The 16,944-nt window shown below is 43.6% G+C and overlaps 2 protein-coding genes across 3 annotated transcripts in view; both read right to left on the reverse strand.

Moving 5' to 3' along the window:
• si:rp71-79p20.2 (zinc finger protein 704) overlaps nt 1-9,424 on the reverse strand; it is a 74,108-nt gene extending 64,684 nt beyond the window's left edge. Inside the window, exons 1-2 of the mRNA XM_036591030.1 lie at nt 8,945-9,424; nt 5,795-6,036 (exon numbers count right to left, since the gene is read on the reverse strand). Of these exons, the coding sequence (XP_036446923.1) occupies nt 5,795-6,036; nt 8,945-9,211 (509 nt within the window). The 5' untranslated portion in view covers nt 9,212-9,424. The remainder of the gene's footprint in view (nt 1-5,794; nt 6,037-8,944) is intronic.
• A 2,962-nt stretch (nt 9,425-12,386) lies between these two features.
• Nucleotides 12,387-16,944, reverse strand: part of LOC118822694 (atrophin-1) — a 100,027-nt gene continuing 95,469 nt past the window's right edge. For both annotated transcript variants that reach the window (XM_036591908.1, XM_036591909.1), the window contains exon 7: nt 12,387-15,690. In XM_036591908.1, the coding sequence (XP_036447801.1) occupies nt 15,184-15,690 (507 nt within the window). In that variant the 3' untranslated portion in view covers nt 12,387-15,183. The remainder of the gene's footprint in view (nt 15,691-16,944) is intronic.

Raw genomic sequence — 16,944 nt, forward strand, 5'->3', positions numbered from 1 at the left:
GGTTTCTCTCCTGGGAGGGACACTTTGCAGGATCCTTATTCCGTAATGGTCTCAGACGGAGGTAAAATCGGTTTGAAGAGTGTCTCCAAGACCCGCGGTTCCTTCTCTTTTATATTCATATCCATTTGGACTTACTCTATACGCTCAGAAAATCTGAAAGCATAACCATCACATGGAACAATAAAAGCACTGCATAACAGTTCAGAGGAGAACCATATAGGTTTAGAAGCCACAGGTGCATTAGGTGTGCAGCACATGTTGACAGTGCTGCATATTCAGTGGTGCAAAACCATGTGACGGCCTTCGTCTCCTATAGTGGAGGAAATCATCCATAAATGGAGACCAGGAAAAGTTGACACTAGGAGAAAATGTGGAACGATAATTGTCACTAAAATATCAGCCCTCTACGGTCCTTAATGATGATACTGTAAAGGAAAACAGGAGGGCTTCACACTCCTGGACTTACAGTCTTATACCTTCCTTTCTGCCTCTCTGTTTACTTAAGATCAGATAAAAGGACAACAGATTCAGGCGCAGACATGCAGCCTTGGGAGCTGTCAGCCAAGGCAAAGTGAGCCTTTACCGGTTCTGCTTCCACAGGCATGTCTGAACTTGTCAGCAAGGCTAATAAAAGCCAATGTCCTCATGAACAACAAGATCACCAGCGCTGATCTTCTGACCACACATGAGCTTGTGTAAGCGTTAATGTCTAACGCTGAATTACATGCATTTGTGTGAGAAGCCCGAGGAACTCTGAGGAACTCATGGTCCAAACAGATGCAATGGGTTAAGGTGCTGCAGGGTCACCTGAGCTTGTTTGCTGGTCCAAAAAGTTGGCATTAGTAGAAAGAACGGCCCACTCTGAGGACGCAGATGGACACTGTAGGAAATGGCTTTATACCAAGATCACTCAATTGAGACACTGACTTCAAGCCCAATGGCTGTCAATCATGCTAATCGAATGATCAGATATTGAAACAATGCTCCAAAGCTGCGTTCACATTATCAGGCTGAAGTGGAGCAAATCTGATTTTTTACCCTAATGTGACTCAGATCTGATGTTTTCAGAGCTGTGTGGACACAAATCTGATCTTTTCAAATCTGATCTGAATCACTTTCATATGTGGTCCTAGATCAGACACGTGTCCGATTCGTTGCCATGCGACCTTAATGTGACACTCAGATCTGAATTCATGTCCTTTTGTCCCACTGTGCGTGCTCCATCATTCAGCGTTACCATGGCAGCAGCGCAGAACAGAAGTTAAAGCCTGTAAACGGTGGAAAAGCAGCTCATCTCACCTTTTTCTCCTTCGTCTCGCTCTAATAATGAAGCTGAGAGCTGATCAGAGTTAATTACCTTCTCAGCGAAGCTCGTTCTGCTCGTTAGTTTGTGCTGATGATGAACGTGATTCATTCACGTGACGTTACTGAGTAGGATGAGCTCATGAGGGTCATTTCAGGACGCCGCTTTGTCACATTAATGACAGATTTGAGTCACTTACCTAAATGAGTGTGAACCATCGTGTCAGAGAGATCGGTGTGAATGTAGCCTAATACTGTAAGCTTGAACTGCACACTAAGAGACAGATGTATGAAAATATGTTGGGTAATAAAAAAGAAAAAGTGAGAGATGTCTAGCAGGCGTAAAACACAGGTGAAAGATGTAAGATGTGTTTTCTCTGTTTCAGTGGTCTGTCTGAGTACAAGAGTGTAGAGTGTGAATTAGCTTACCTTTCTGGAAGCTTTTTCCAACCATTAGGGCATCCCAAGTCAAGTTTCAGGGTAAAAAAAGCTTCAGGTATTACTGTACATTTTGGAGCGTATAAGTTATAAGTTACAAGGTATCAATCAGGACATCAATCACCTGAACAAGCTTTGAAGTAACAGGCTAGTTCAATGCAAAGCTGAAGAAAAAAACATGGATTCCAAACATATCTTGGCCAATTGAATGGAAAACTATGTGAATGTAATTTTCACAGCAAAAGAGAATTATTGGAGTTAATTGCAATTATTTAAGCTGCCTGCAGTCGTTTATACTAAACCTTTAGTGCTAAACTGCAACAAGCAATATGTGAATTGGTGTGTAGGCAAATAAATGTAAATAAAAAAAGCATTGAATGCATTATTTGGGACATCATGGGGCTCAAGAAAACAAAAAATGTTCATTTATTTATTTATCATGTTAGCTACTAGGAAACATAGCCAGCATGTAAGGTGGCTGATCAGCCAAACAGCCACTTTAGGCTTGTATTTTAACAGTTGCAAACAATAAACAAGACAAGACAATTAAATCGCAATTATTTATGACAATTAATCGTCAGCTAGTCTTTCATGACCGTGACAGCAATAACCTTCACATATTAGTTAATGCTCATACATAACCACACAAACTGATCCCTGAAAGTTCAAAGCATTATGAGAAACTGGTCAGATATGAGTTATGAAATTTGTCAGGTAAGGGGCTCCAGAGACGACCTGAGGTAATAAAGGTGATGCATTAACTCAGCCCACTGTCAAACCCCACCTCAGAGAGGTTGTTTCAGGCTTCATGTGTCTGAACTTGCTATTTCAGTGAGATCTGGTTAATAAGTAATCTGTCCTGCGATGCGCAACCACACAACCACAAACACAGATAGTCCACTCATTCAGCACCCCCCCCCCGCCCCACCACGTCTGGGCTGTAATCTCCTTAACAATCTTAACAACTGATGGTTGTAAAAACAAAAAGATCAAGTCATGTTTTAGAATGGTTGGAGCTTTTCTCTCCTCCAGAGCCTAAACAGTGTCACATCACCGAAGCAGCCTTTCTCTCTCAGAGCTGCGTCTCTCACGGTGGTGACGGCGATGCTGGTGGGAGCGAAAGGGCAGCAGGTTATCGCTCAGATGAGCAAAGGGAAAAAGAGAGCAAAGAGGGAAGAATGACACAGCTTCATCTGATCAGACGACTCAGCGAGGCTGAAGATGCGCCACAAAAGCTACTGCTGGCTGCCCCGCCTCCTTCCTCCCACACAGAGACGCACACATTAAACACAAACAGACGCTCCATTTTACAGACCCGCCAGGTCACTGTAGATCAAACAGTCACCAGGCCAGGTAATTCACAAACTCACATCTATCAAACTAGAGTGACTGTACGAGATAAACACGAGACAGGAAGTAAACAAGGAGTCAGCTCGTCTGCCAGAGGCACCACTCGCACCCTCGGTTTCATTTTCCACAAATAATAATTAAATACCGACACAGACATTTCTGTCCACACATATGATGATGAGATTCAGCTGCTATAAATAGTCTGAATACAGAATCATTCAATCTGTGGTTAGGAGAACAGAGAGTTGTGGGTACAGTGATGCTCTGTGGCGCTAAATACTAGATTTCTTTTTAATTAGGCCAATAATTAGGAATGTTTTATTTTGGTTTGTTAGTTTCGGATTCTGTGATCATGCAGCGGAAAGACTGGTGGAACTGACACCTTGGCTCGTTCTCAGATATATTCTAGGATGCCTGTTATTCATCCACAAGTTGTCTAATATCAATCAAGCGACAAGGAAAAGGATCCAGTTCAACACTGTAATATAGTAACGCTGAGCTGTCATGATCGTTTAATTTAACCTGACAATTAACTGAGATATAAATAATCAATATTAACTATGCACTGAATTGTCTTGTTCATTATTTGCAACACAAGCCTAAAGCGGCCACACTGGCTGGTCAGCCACACTACTTACTAGGTATGTTTACTTAGTAGCTAACATTGAGTGTGTTTACATGCACTCAATAATCCGATCATAATCAGATTTCTGCAGTTATCAGCAATTAGTCATGAAAGGTTAAAAAAATGAATAGTGAGTTAGGATTTTTGATATGCAAATTAGTTCCTATCACACGTAAGACATTCTCATGTTTAAGAATAAGAAACGTCTGAGCTTAATGCTCCACCAGAGGGCAGCGCAGAACCTGTGTATAATGTTGTGGTGGTTCCAATCTGTTTAAGAAAGATTACTGCAGCCGTCTAAAGGCTGCACACCAGAGGAGGAGCTCTACTCATATACATTTAACAGATTCACCTCCACACAGCCTGTAACTCTTATATTTGATTTTACTTACCTTTTAATATGATTTTAGCTACTGATTTACTTTTTATTATTCTTTTTATTCCTTTTATTTATTTCATGAGCATTATTTTTATTTATTTTATTCTATTTTATTACTGTCAATTTATTGTCTTACATCTTCTGTTTGTTTTTATTTCATTCATTTACATCTTTATTTATTTTATCCTTATCTGTTCTGTTACTCGTTAGGTTACTGTATTGTTATACTGTATTTATTGATTTATTTGTATCTTCTTCTTATAAAATTTTAATATTATGATTTTTATTGCTTTATTATAACATCTGATTTCTTTGTACTACCCAAGTTCTCAGTCCCTGATTTCTGTATTGATCGGCTGCATTGTAAATGGGGGTCTCCCTCAATGTATTGCGAGCTTAAATAAAGATTTATTGATTGATTGACTGATGTAGTGAATTTATATGAGTGAATTTATCACACTTGTTATCAGCTGATCAGTTTGTGTCTTTTCATCTTAAAAAACTTTAGACTCAGACCTTTCTCTGTATTAATCTCTATGCAGGGCTAAGCTGCTGAGTGGAGTCACTGTCTCTGGTGGTGTCTAAGGTGTGGCAGCCTGCAGCCTTAAGAGTTTTTTTGAGGGGGTTGTATTTTAGAATAATGCCTTACTAATTTGAATATCAAGCTTGACTCTAACGGTCATCCTTACCTACCAATGTCACTGTCTTAAACAGCATCTACAAGCATGTTGCATTAAGTATGCATTAAGAATAGTTTATGAAAATGAACTGACGCAGTGAAAGCTGGAGTGAAAACTATGCTCATATAACCACAGCAGCACTTACCAGGCTGGCCAGTTAATTGGGCTGGGAGAAAAGCATGTTTGTTCAAGTCCAACATCAAACCACTAGTTAAACTGCATCTCACCTCATCAGGCTTTCAAACACTTGGCAGAGGAATCTCTAAGTGTGGGTCAAGCTCAGGGTAATAATGACACATGTAAGATATTTCCTGCAGGCTTGGAGACCAACCAACTACAGTATAAGTGAGATTAACCATCTTTAAACCAAGCAGATGCTTTTCTGAACACTGTATAATACAGTCCCCCTCTACGTGACTCATTCACCACACCATGAACTGTATGACTCATACACTCATACACAACCTTAGCATCCTATAGTGTATCACACAGCATGAACAGGGCCCTATAAACCAATCAGAGTTCAGTGCAATTCTTAGAGATACAAGCTACTTCTAATTTTTCTGAATTTGCATGTGGGACTTTTTAATTGCACTTTTGCTGTATACCTTATTATGCTGTCCAGTAGGGATGGGCAATATAATATGATGTATTATCATCACAATACAGGAGTTTATCATGGGTATCTTCAGTAATATAACACAAAACAACTGCATTTATGACAAAAAAGGCAGATTAATACTAATTATGAAGATTAAATTAAACAGCAACATAGAAATAATTAGCTGAATGGATGTCAGTCTGTTACGCCATTTTTCATCAACTTTTTGTTTGTATTTTATCTGTTCCAACTTGTTCTTAAACTTAGAAAAACTACATATCATGATACATATCAAGATTTTTTCCATTACTATACAACTAAAACTATACCATTCAATGCACACCATACACTTCATACACCGTTCCATTTCAGTGAATGAGCTCATTTAGGGCAACATAGTGAAGCTTATCCAAACGTACCTGTTGCGGGGGACGGGGATATGAGAGGAAGCATCGGGGTCCTCAGGGGAAGGGTCCGTAACACGCAACGGCAGGACACATCTTGGCTCCTGGGGCCTCCTCACTGGAGTCATGGCCTCCACATGTATGTGGTCCTCTGGCCTCTGTCCATTTAACACCAGGAGATGAGTCGGGCTGCCTCGTTTGAGGACACCACCGGAGGAGGCCATCTCTCTCCCATCCTCCTCACCAGCGCAGCCCATCTAGGGTTAAAAAACGTCTGTGGTAAAGCGTCAGTCATCACACTGCACTACCGTTCACACACGAGCCCTGGACTGGCTCACCTACATTCTGACAAGGAGGCGTGGCCCAAAGACCAGGCCCTGGGTCAGTCTTTCAATATTCGTTAATATAGATATTTAAGGTACTGACTGCTAGTTGGAGAACGGCATCTGAACCTCCAGCTTCTGACTGAAAATGTGGTCAGTAGACAGCGGGGGGGTGTCTACAGGTGGGCTGGGGTGGGTGTTGCCCACTGAGAGGAATCCTCCGCCCATCCAATAAAACCCTGAATAAAATCACTGTTATAGCTGGTTTTTGAGTGTTCATAGTAGATCATTTTGTTATTGCTCATCTAAAATGCGCTGCTTTCCTATTGGCCGTTTTGAAGGTGTGGGTGTGTTTAGTCAGAGCTCCTCCTTCACATTATCACCAAGCCAGGTGACAACTGTTGTTGTTGCCCACCCAAATCATTCAAATGCCCACCCAAAGACGGCATCCTAGTAAAGCCTCTGGTAGACAGACACGCCCCAGTGCAGACATCTGTGGACCCCTCTTAGCAAGGGGTGGGCAATACGACGATAGTTATGGCTGTAGATAATATTCCGATGATGTAACAATCACGCTGCCACCATTTTGGCAGGCAACACGCTGATGTGGTTTGTAATGAGATACTAAAGCCAAAACTGATCCAACTGAGGTGGTTAAAGACGTTTTCTGGATCACTTTTAAATCTCATTTTTAAACCGTGTTAACTTTAATTTTGCTCATTAAACATTTCCAAGTGAACGTTTAAGGCAGGGGTGCACAGCTCCGATCCTGGAGGGCTGGTGTCCAGCACAGTTTGGAGGTTTCCCTAAACAAACACACCCACTTAACCTGGCAATTAACAGACAAGTGTAATTAGATGTGTCGGAGCAGGTAAACCACCAAACTGTGCTGGACACCGGCCCTCCAGGCAGCCCTGGTTTTAGGTATTTGTTGATTAAACATGATTATACTGAGGCCAATCAATGCATTTACTGAGGTGAGGCTTCTTATTCGCCAACTTTCATAATTCATTCTACTTTTAAATCAGTGTAACGCAGCGCCACTTAAGGTGGAACGGTGAATTCAAACGAGAAGCTGGATGATAAGAAGCTTCAGCTTTATATACATGTATGAGTTTATTGTTGAAGAGCTCTGGTATCCACTGTGTTAGTTGTTGTAAAATCGCAGACTGTAAAGTTCTGAACTCGGAGATATGCAGGTTATACGGACACAGTCCACCAGTCCAGCTAACGTCAACGTCCTCGCTGCGTTTTCTGGAGACGCATCTAAAGCATCTACATATCTCTGCACCTTTTTAGTGGTCATTCTGGTCTGTGTTGTTGGTGTTTGTGGTCATTCTAGTCTTTGTTGTTGGTGTTTTGTGGTCATTTAGTCTGTTCTGTTGGTGTTTAGTGGTCATTCTGGTCTGTGCTGTTGGTGTTTTGTGGTCATTCTTGCCTGTGTTGTTGGTGTTTTGTGGTCATTTAAGTCTGTTTTGTTGGTGTTTGTGGTCATTCTGGTCTGTGCTGTTGGTGTTTGTGGTCATTCTGGTCTGTGTTGTTGGAGTTTAGTCATCATTCTGGTCTGTGTTGTTGGAGTTTGTTGTCATTTTAGTCTGTTTTGTTGGTTTTAGTGGTCATTCTGGTCTGTTGTGTTGGTATTTAATGGTCATTCTGGTCTGTTTTGTTGGTGTTTAGTGGTCATTCTGGTCTGTGTTGGTGTTTTGTGGTCATTCGGGGTCTGTGTTGTTGGTGTTTAGTGGTCATTCTGGTCTCTGTTGTTGGTGTTTATCCTCCTGCAGGGCTGTATCTGCAGTACCAGTGATGAGTTGAGCTCTGCTGGAGTTACAGCTCACCTACCAACATGGAGACTCATCGTATTACCGACGCAAGCAAATACTATGAACGGCGATGGATTACGTCACGTTACGTCACAATGTGCTATTCTGAGCATGTGGACATCTATGGCTCACTGACCTACAGACGTTTCATTACAGCACAGTTAGCCCTGTCTATGTGGATTTAGTGCCGTACATAAAACGTGTAATAAAACATTACAGCCCCAGCTTTTCAAATGTGGCGCTACTCTTTATTTTTTCTCTGATTAAACTTGTCAAAACCTCAGAAACGCGTGCTGTGATGTCAGTAGTGTGTCATGTAAAATCGTTTTTTGGCCGCAGTGCAAACTGAACACACATCTAAAAACGAAAAACACTGAATTAAAACAACACTGAGGAGAGTATTTCGATAAAACATGAACAGCTGAGGTTTCCGCGGCGCTAAAGTCCTGAGTTTCAGCTGGACGGACCGTGGAGCGGAGCTGCAGTGAGGGGGCGTGACGCCCACAGCGCCGCAGCCTCACGTTACGAAACAGCGCCTCGAACTTTAATAAGCAGAGCGGCGCTTTAACGGGGTTTATGTCGCGGTGCGAGCTCGACACCCCACACTGCACTGCAGCCGGAGACTGATCGCCTGTCTGCCCTTCCTGTGCGCAGACAGGCTGTCTCTCGGTGGCCGGCTCGGCTCGGCTCGGCTCGATGGGGGAGGGGGAGTCAGTCCGGCCCTCTTTTCCCCTTAAACTTTCAACATGCGTTAGTCGCCATCTTAAAATAAACGCATCACACTTACAAACGGGCTGTACCGGAACGGAACCGGGGAAACGCGTAGATTTCACTCCGGGCAGAAAAAGCAGGGCTTTACTTTTCCTGCGTTTCACGAGTTCAACACGTAGCTTTGAGATAAACGCCGAACGCCCTCGACACGAGCATGCTGCACACACACACACACACACACACACACACACACACACACACACTCTCACACACACACACCGCTCCTAAACGACCGCTGTACCGCTGCTTACCTTCTTCCTGCTGTGGAGCTTCTCCCTCCCCGAGGCGAAGTGGTTTCCATTGAGAGAGTTCTCCTTGCTCGGCTCGTGCAGGGACCCCTTGTCCAGCAGTTTCGTGTTAAAGCCATTGACCGGTACGGGTCCTTTCTTCCTCGCCCAAAAGACCCCGTAGTCCACGGCCGCGACCCCCTCGCCGTGGCCTGCGTGCGTGATGATGCCGCCGGCGCAGCTCGCTCTGACGCCGGGCGGAGACCTGTCGAGCAGGCGCTTGGAAGTCATTTTAAACGTGACGAGCGGCGCTAAAGGCAGAAGACGAGCTCTCGGCGGGTCGCGGAGCGGACTGGGCACAGATACATTTAATACGAGTGTGCTGACCACAAAGCCGCGGCGCTGCGCTGACACGGCGGGTCCACTGCTGCTCCGAAGCCCCGGAAAGCGGCCGGTTATAGGAATAAACGATTGTTTTGCTTTTCTCTCCGAGACCGACGCCACGCCCACTCTTCGCCGCGCGTGCAGCCGGGCAAGCTCAGCGAAGCTCCGCCCCTCATTGATTCCGATTGGCCGTCCGAGGACATAAACATTCTATTTTGGCACGCGGCCACTGAGACTCGCCCGCTGATTGGACGGTTTCGAAAATGTCAGGCTGTTTTTTCAGCGACCTGTGGAGGTGTGTCTCCTCCATTTGCCGGCCGGTTCAGACTGAAGGAGGAAAACAAGCCTCGGCGCAGATTCGCTCTTCAGGCAGCCGCGGCTCGCAGACCGCTCTGAAAGGCTCCGCTCAGCGCTGTGTCTCACAGCAGGCAGACCAGGGCCCTGTCCCATTCCCTCTTTCTACCCCTACCCCTTCTTTTCGAGTGTCAGCTTAACCCCTTAGGAACTGAGTTACAGGGTAGTGGCTGAAATCTTCCCTCTGAAATGGGACTCAAATAAAAACAGCATTACTTCATTAACAGCTACCAGCGCTGCTCTGTAGGCGACCCTGCCAGTCTGCAGTGACAGCCTGAAGCTGAAGTCAGATATTCACCAGATTCTTATTCGAATTTTCCCGTTCCAGTTATATTCTGGCGCTTCAGGCGTCAGAACTGCTGGACTATTTAAGGTGGAACGGGAAAATCAGATAGTCACCTACCGAGACATTAGCATGCTATTAGCGATTTTTTATGCTTGTTATGAAGAAAACGACCAAAATACACTGAAACAACATTAAACTAAGATAAAACAGTGGATATTGTGATTTTTAACAGAGAAAATTCTCACATTTGTGGGTTTCTTTGGTCTCTTGTTCTCCGTCTCGTCGGTTTTTCTTTTTTTCTCAAAACTCTCTGTTTGGAGTCTCTGAAAAACCTCCGTTTGGAGGGTAATGTAGCCCCAACACTGCACCCTCCCCCTCTATCTCAACAAGAATCGGGACCCCCTACCCCTAGACGTGAAGTGCAAAACCGAGGGCTAAGGGCTCAGTGGTAGGGGCGAGGGGTGAAATGGGACTGGGCCAAGTCTTCAAGCTTTCCAAAATGTCTCGGCTCAGTATTTGTAGGTTTTATGGTCCAACTACACCCTGTTTAGCAGGCCTGGGGCAAACCGAGTTCGCGTCAAGACGTTTTCCATGTGGACAGCGTTCCTCTCGAATCACTTGCCTTCTGTTGGGGTCTCCAGGCTTCTGAATGGCTTGTCCATGATTCCTAAGCCGTATAAACACTGATATGCAATATAACTAACCTCTTAAAGAGGATGGTTCGTCTGGGTATATTTAGTTTTTTCCATCTGAATTCACATGACCAAATCGTAAGGCAAATTATTCAGTAACTGCATGAAATAAATGTAAATTCTTATTTTATTATTATTAATTTTTTGTTGGTAAAAGTTCCCCTCCAATTAACAGAACATGTGTTTTATGATACACATATTGCTATATGCTTACAATTCACTGCTGAAAGCCAAAAATCTTAGACACTCTTTGTATTATTTTATAAAAAATTTTACAGAGCAGATCACTGAAGAGACGCCATCTGTTTATAGTTTATAGCCCAGATTTGTGGAAAAATGGGTCGACTTTCAGTAGAACAAAAAAAAATCTTTTTTCAGCTTCTTTTATTATATGGGTTTAAAATTACATCACCCATCTATTTGACTGGAGAGAAGACAGTTACAGCTCTCATACAACACTCACCTTTAGAATGTAGCTTATGAAATATGATAGTTATGAAGAATATGACGAAGTGCGTTTTGGAACCACCGGTGGTCTCAAGGAGTTAAAAAGGTTAAGGCTTCTTTAGTAAAGGGAAGGGTTCTATATAGAATCACGAGTTCTGTATGGAATTATTTAATGCTTAAATAGTTCTTTGCATGATGAAATAGTTTCCTCAGATGGAAGGAGTGTTGTATATGGTTCTATATGGCACCAAAAAAGGTTCTTCTGAACTTACACACTTAAAAATGATGATTTCCAGGGGTTGATTAGTAAAGAAAATGGTTCAATTTACCACCATGAACACTCAAAGAACCTTTTGCATGAGTATAGGGTTCTCTGCATTGTGAAAGCGTTCTTCAGACTGATGGAGAATGTGTTGTATATATGTGCTTGACATTGTAACAATAGAAGAACCCTTCTTGGTGCTATATAGAACCCTTTTCAAAAAGGTTCTATATGAAACCGTGTACAACACATTCTCCCTCCATTGTAAGATCCATTTCACCACACAGAGAACCATTAAAGCATTAAACTGTTCTACATATAACTAAGTAGACTCATTTTCTTCACAAAAGCACGGAGCCCTGCTGGTGACATCCCGTATGAATAAAAACAATGCGTGGCCACGCCTTATTAATGCGTGGGAATGAGATCTGATTGTGTGGCCACATCTTAGTAAGGCATGGGAAAGAGATGTTTCAGTCGTTGCCACGACTTAGTAAGGTGTGGGAACGAAATCATGCCTTACTAAGTTGTGGCCACGCATTATTTTTATTTACACAGGATGTCACCAGCAGGGCTCTGTGCAAAAGAACCCTCGAAGAACCGTCTTTTTAAGAGTGTACTCTACTTCACATCGCCAAGCAAAAGTGGGCTTGAACCAGAGGTTTGTGTGCTGGAAATGGGAATTTTTTACTGACCACAACAGATTACAGACAAGAAGTCTTAAATTAATAAGTGCAAACAGAATGTAATTTAGACAGCCAATCAGCAGTCTAGATTTTGGAACAAAAATGCTTATTGGCTCAGTGACTGACTGCTTAGTTATTGAATTTAGTCTTGAGCAATAAGGAATTTTTCAGTGCTCGGAAGTATTAAAGTAATCCTGTCGGTACCATAAAATGATTTAACTTCATACCCACTCCTGTATATAATGTAAACAGGCTTAGGGTGAATTCATGCATTAAGCTAAACCTGTTTATCTCTGTAAAAACATCTTCTAAAATCATAATCTAAAAAATAAAAGTGATCAGCAAACACACAAACTGCTTTAAGGTGCAACTTTATTACAAAAGTAAAAATTCAACCATTTTAATGAATGATTCTGATAGAAAACATTACAATCTGTTTCACAGAATTATATTACTAAGCTGATTTTTTACACACCAAACCCTGTTACATCTGAACAGACGAAACCTACACGCAGTTACAGTAAGTTGAGCCTAGACATTTGCATGGGTAGCAGAATACCTGACAGAAAAGTTTAGCACTTACACATGATTGAAATTCACAGCCAAGAGCCCAAACGAACAAAATATAAACTTCTTAAACTTCTGTTAAGCTCATAAAACATTAATACTATACCTTTATTTCACTTTTTTTGTTTTGTATCAGTAAGGTATATATACATGCAACTTGGTCTGTTTCTGTGTCCTGCTGTGCCCTGTTGTGTTAAACTGTAGATAATGCAATGCACTGTAAAGCATCGCGGCTCCTGCTGTGTGAGACTGGTGGGAGTGGTAGAATGTATTAAGACTAAGACTAAGACTCTCTAATTGTGTATGTCTTTATTTTTGAGCATGTAAGTCCCAGGCTGCCGTCTTAAATCCACAAATACTGTGTTTAAACACAAAAACAGACTTGTGTACGCTTGTACAAGTCACACTCTGGTAGAGCTCGTTCCGACCTTTTCACTGAAACCGTAGTTTGGCATGACCATTGTGCCCCCCCGAAAACTCCTCTTGCTCTGTGTGCTTTTAACTTCAAAAGGCCTGATCTGCTGCACGGCACAAAGCAAGCCCTGTGCTTTGCCGGACAGCTTCTAGAGTGGGAGGAACCCAAGCAGAGCCAAAGCTAAGGGGAGCACATTTCCTCCTTCAATCTGGCAACCGCTGAGTCTCAAGGACGCAGATTAATAATGCTGGGAAGGGTTTGGGCTTGCTCTGGGAGTGTGCAGCCGTGCAGCTTTGAACGACTCCTGGTGATATGTATTGTGTAATCCATGAGACGACCCATTACCATGATGTCTCCTCCCTGCTTGCTCTTTTTTCTGTTTTTTTTTTTTCTTTTTTATTTCTAATTCATACTGATATTTGCAGTATGAGGCAAAGGCCATTTCTGGGCCCAGTCTGTTACAAGAATAATGAATATTTATTCTAATTAATAAGAAATATCAAGCGGGGGGGGGCGCACTACTACTTTTTCTAAAACGCATGCATTTGCAAGCAAGGACGTGACAACCACCTAGAGAATATTGAAACACGTGTGCATGGCAGTGATGTTAGCATCCTTAATAACAAAGCTACGTGTGAAAACAAACCAACGATACAATTTTATTTTTTTAAGAAAATAGAGTGCAATAAAAATCTTATCTTTACTCTTGATTTACAGTATATGTGGCATAACAAATATTCGACATAACCCAACATATTTAAATGCAAAACTCCCCAGGTTGGAGAAGAAATGGACGTTTTTTCCTATACATATAATCCCTTCTCTATCCCTGAGCTGATATTATGGTCTTTTCATTCACTCAATCCCCAACTTTGACCATTCTATTGACCCTGATATGGTCATGTATGCTAGAACCCATGTTGGCGTAACCAAGGCCCCCTATGGAGCTTGTTTAGCTGGTCGAGGCTTTAAGGGGGAGGAGTGGGGTCAAATAGGTCGGGTCATCTTTCTGTTCCCTTTCTTCTTTTTTCGTTCAGTGGTGCCATTGCTCTCAAAAATCCGAAATCCTGTCTCCTGCAGGGCATGTGGGAAAAGCCATTGTTTACAGTAGAGTCGAGCCACGCAGACGGACCAGAGCTGGAGGCTTCCTTCCAAAAGACGCTTTCTAACGACTTTAAGCCTCAGGCTTTGTTTTCCTTCGCCTCTGCCGCCGCTAAACGCCGCAGATAGGCCAACCAGGCGGAGGCCCAGGAAGCCGGAGGAGCTGGCCTAGTTCTGTGACCTGTGGAGAAAGTGTACAGACCCTGCCAGACTCATAGCCTTTACTGGCCTCAGCTCTGTACAAACCATCCAGACCTCAGAGGTCCAGCATACTGACAGTGCAGGCCTCATAAACCCAAATGTTAACAACACCCCTAAGAAATGACTTTGTAACTACCTGCACTGAGGCTTCCCTCGCTAACGGCGCGCTCTCTTTTTCATATTTCTTTTCTCTCTTTTCTTGGAAAGTCAAAGTTAGTCAGAGTCAGTCGTCCGGCCCGTGACATAAAAAGCAGCCGGGCTCTTTCTCTCTGTGGGAAAAAGCATGCCATGTCTTCGAACCCTGTTGCTCGAGCCATTTCGCCTGCCAAAGAAAGGGTGGAGGATGCATGCCATCTCATTAAAAAAACAAAAAAAACTTCCACGGTATTTGAGAGTTATATCCTTTTACGGATTTTAAGTTCGCCTAGAGTGATGAAAACACCAAGAGGAATGAACATACCTATCTACACCATCTAACAAATGCACACATAACTGAACTAAAGAACCTTTCCGCAGGGACAGTGTGAGCTGGACAAAGAGAAGAATGTGCTTGACCACAGCTTTTGAAGTCACTCAGCATTATGACGGAATGATTTTTACAGTCAGTGTTGAAGTACCCTGGTGTAACCCAAACCCTTTATTAGGGAACATAGTGAATCTTTTTGTCTGGTAATTTAGTACGGAAAGGTCTGTGTGTTAGCATGTGTGTGTCTCAGCATCTTTCGGGTCTCAGACACATCCATGCTTACAGTGCAGATGTATATGCTGTCTGCTGTTTTACCGCAAATGGAACGTGTGTATATGTGTATGTGTGCTTATGTGGGTCAACTTCCATACTGAAGTCTTCAAGGAGTCCCGGCCCACATCTCTACAGCCCTGTGACGTACATTTCCATGCCATCATTGAAGGTGAAGATGGTGGTGGTACTCATGGCGTTCGCCCCTTGCTTTGCATCCCCGATGGCCTCGTAGAAGTTCTCGCAGGTTAGGGCCCTTCCCGGCCCCTGAGGCTGACCAGAGGGCTTCTTCTTGGGCTTGAGTGTGTTGCTCACCGGCCTATCTCTCTTGCGGTGCGAGTCGATGGTAGCGTACGCAGGGTCTGACTCGATGGCTTTTGGCCACGTCTTCTCACCCACCGCCTCGTAGCAGTGCTCCTCCGGGGGGCACATTCTGCCCCGTGCTTCCTCCTCAGGAGCTCCCCCTGGTGGCCAAGACTGAGAAGCCCCAGAGCCTTCCTCTCCCCCCAGGGATGGAGCCGAGCCCGTCTGCCCACTGGCCTGCTGGCTTAAGCCCTGCTGTTGCTGCTGTTGCTGCTGCTGCTGCTGTTGATGTTTCTTCTTCAGGGTTTTACACACGGTGGAGTACATCTCAGAGATCTGGGGAAAGAAAAACCACAGACTGAGAAACACAGTGGGTCCCTGCCAGAAACCAGGCTGTCAAAATGGATTTCGTAATAAAACCGTCCCAAGGAGCAAGGCGCTCATGTTACAGTTGGAGTCGTGAAGGGAGGAAATAAAGGCTGCCAGCTGTATTCACAAAACACACACTAATTCCAGATTCTTCTAGACTTGGAGGAGGATGTTTAAAACGTTATCAGAAAAGTCTTTTTCTAGTGAGAGTGGCTGCAGGATTAGCAGGATTAGAAATAGAATAAGAAAAGAAAAAGGAAACAAAAACAGAGGGTTAAAAAAGCACTTCGCCCAAAAATCCCAAACTAAAGCTGGTAAGTATCAAAAGTAAACAAGAGCTCACTTACTGGCTGTGCTGGTTAGTGGTCTAACTAGTTAGGCTGACTACCTTTCATTCACTGTTAGCTTTCATTCACTGTTAGTCATTCACTGTTAGCTTTTTGGTTTAAAGTATTCCTTCAGCCACGACCTTCAGTCTAAACATGTCTAAACATATACTGTGGTTTGTGTGTGTGCATGTGTGTCAGTGCGGTTTGAGCTTGCAGAGGTGTGGATGGTAACCAAATTTGCTTGCACACAGCAAAAATATGACCCACTTTGACCCGGGTAGGCAGAGCCAGTGTAAACGCACTTATCTCTGAAGTCTGGCCGGAGTTAGCTGCAGAGTTACCTAACTCCCAGATAATCCTGTTAAACTTTTACCACTAGAGCCCACAGAGCCAACACATATCTAGCTGGGGAACGAAGCTCAGCACAGCCAGAGAGAGAATAAAGTTACTGAGTGATCCAGGAGAAGTGCTGCAGTTTGCATGCACACAAACATGTCATAAATATTCGTAGGAGAGAATGACGCAGATGGCAAATGGCATGGGTAGAATGTGCAGAAGATTCAATGATCTTTATAGCCTTCATGTGTCAATGCATGAGGAGTGTAAGGAAGGCTCTGGGAGAGAAAAGCCTACGGATAATGCATAGATTTATGCTGTACCAGCCTAAAGTTTGACCCAGCCTCAGCCGCTGCTCACAGAGCTGTTTATATCTTATTACCTCCCCCTCTGTCTCTCTTCTCCCTCTGCACTAATCGCGCTCCACCATGCTTTGTGTTGAGAGCTGTGCAGTGTTTTGCAGCGAGAGCTAGCAAGCGAGAGAGAGAGAGCGAGAGAGAGAGAGAGAGAGAGAGAGAGAGAGCGAGAGAGATAGAGAGAGGGGAAGTCACAAGAC

Source organism: Colossoma macropomum, unplaced genomic scaffold (assembly GCF_904425465.1).
Source record: "Colossoma macropomum unplaced genomic scaffold, Colossoma_macropomum, whole genome shotgun sequence".
NCBI lineage: Eukaryota > Metazoa > Chordata > Actinopteri > Characiformes > Serrasalmidae > Colossoma > Colossoma macropomum.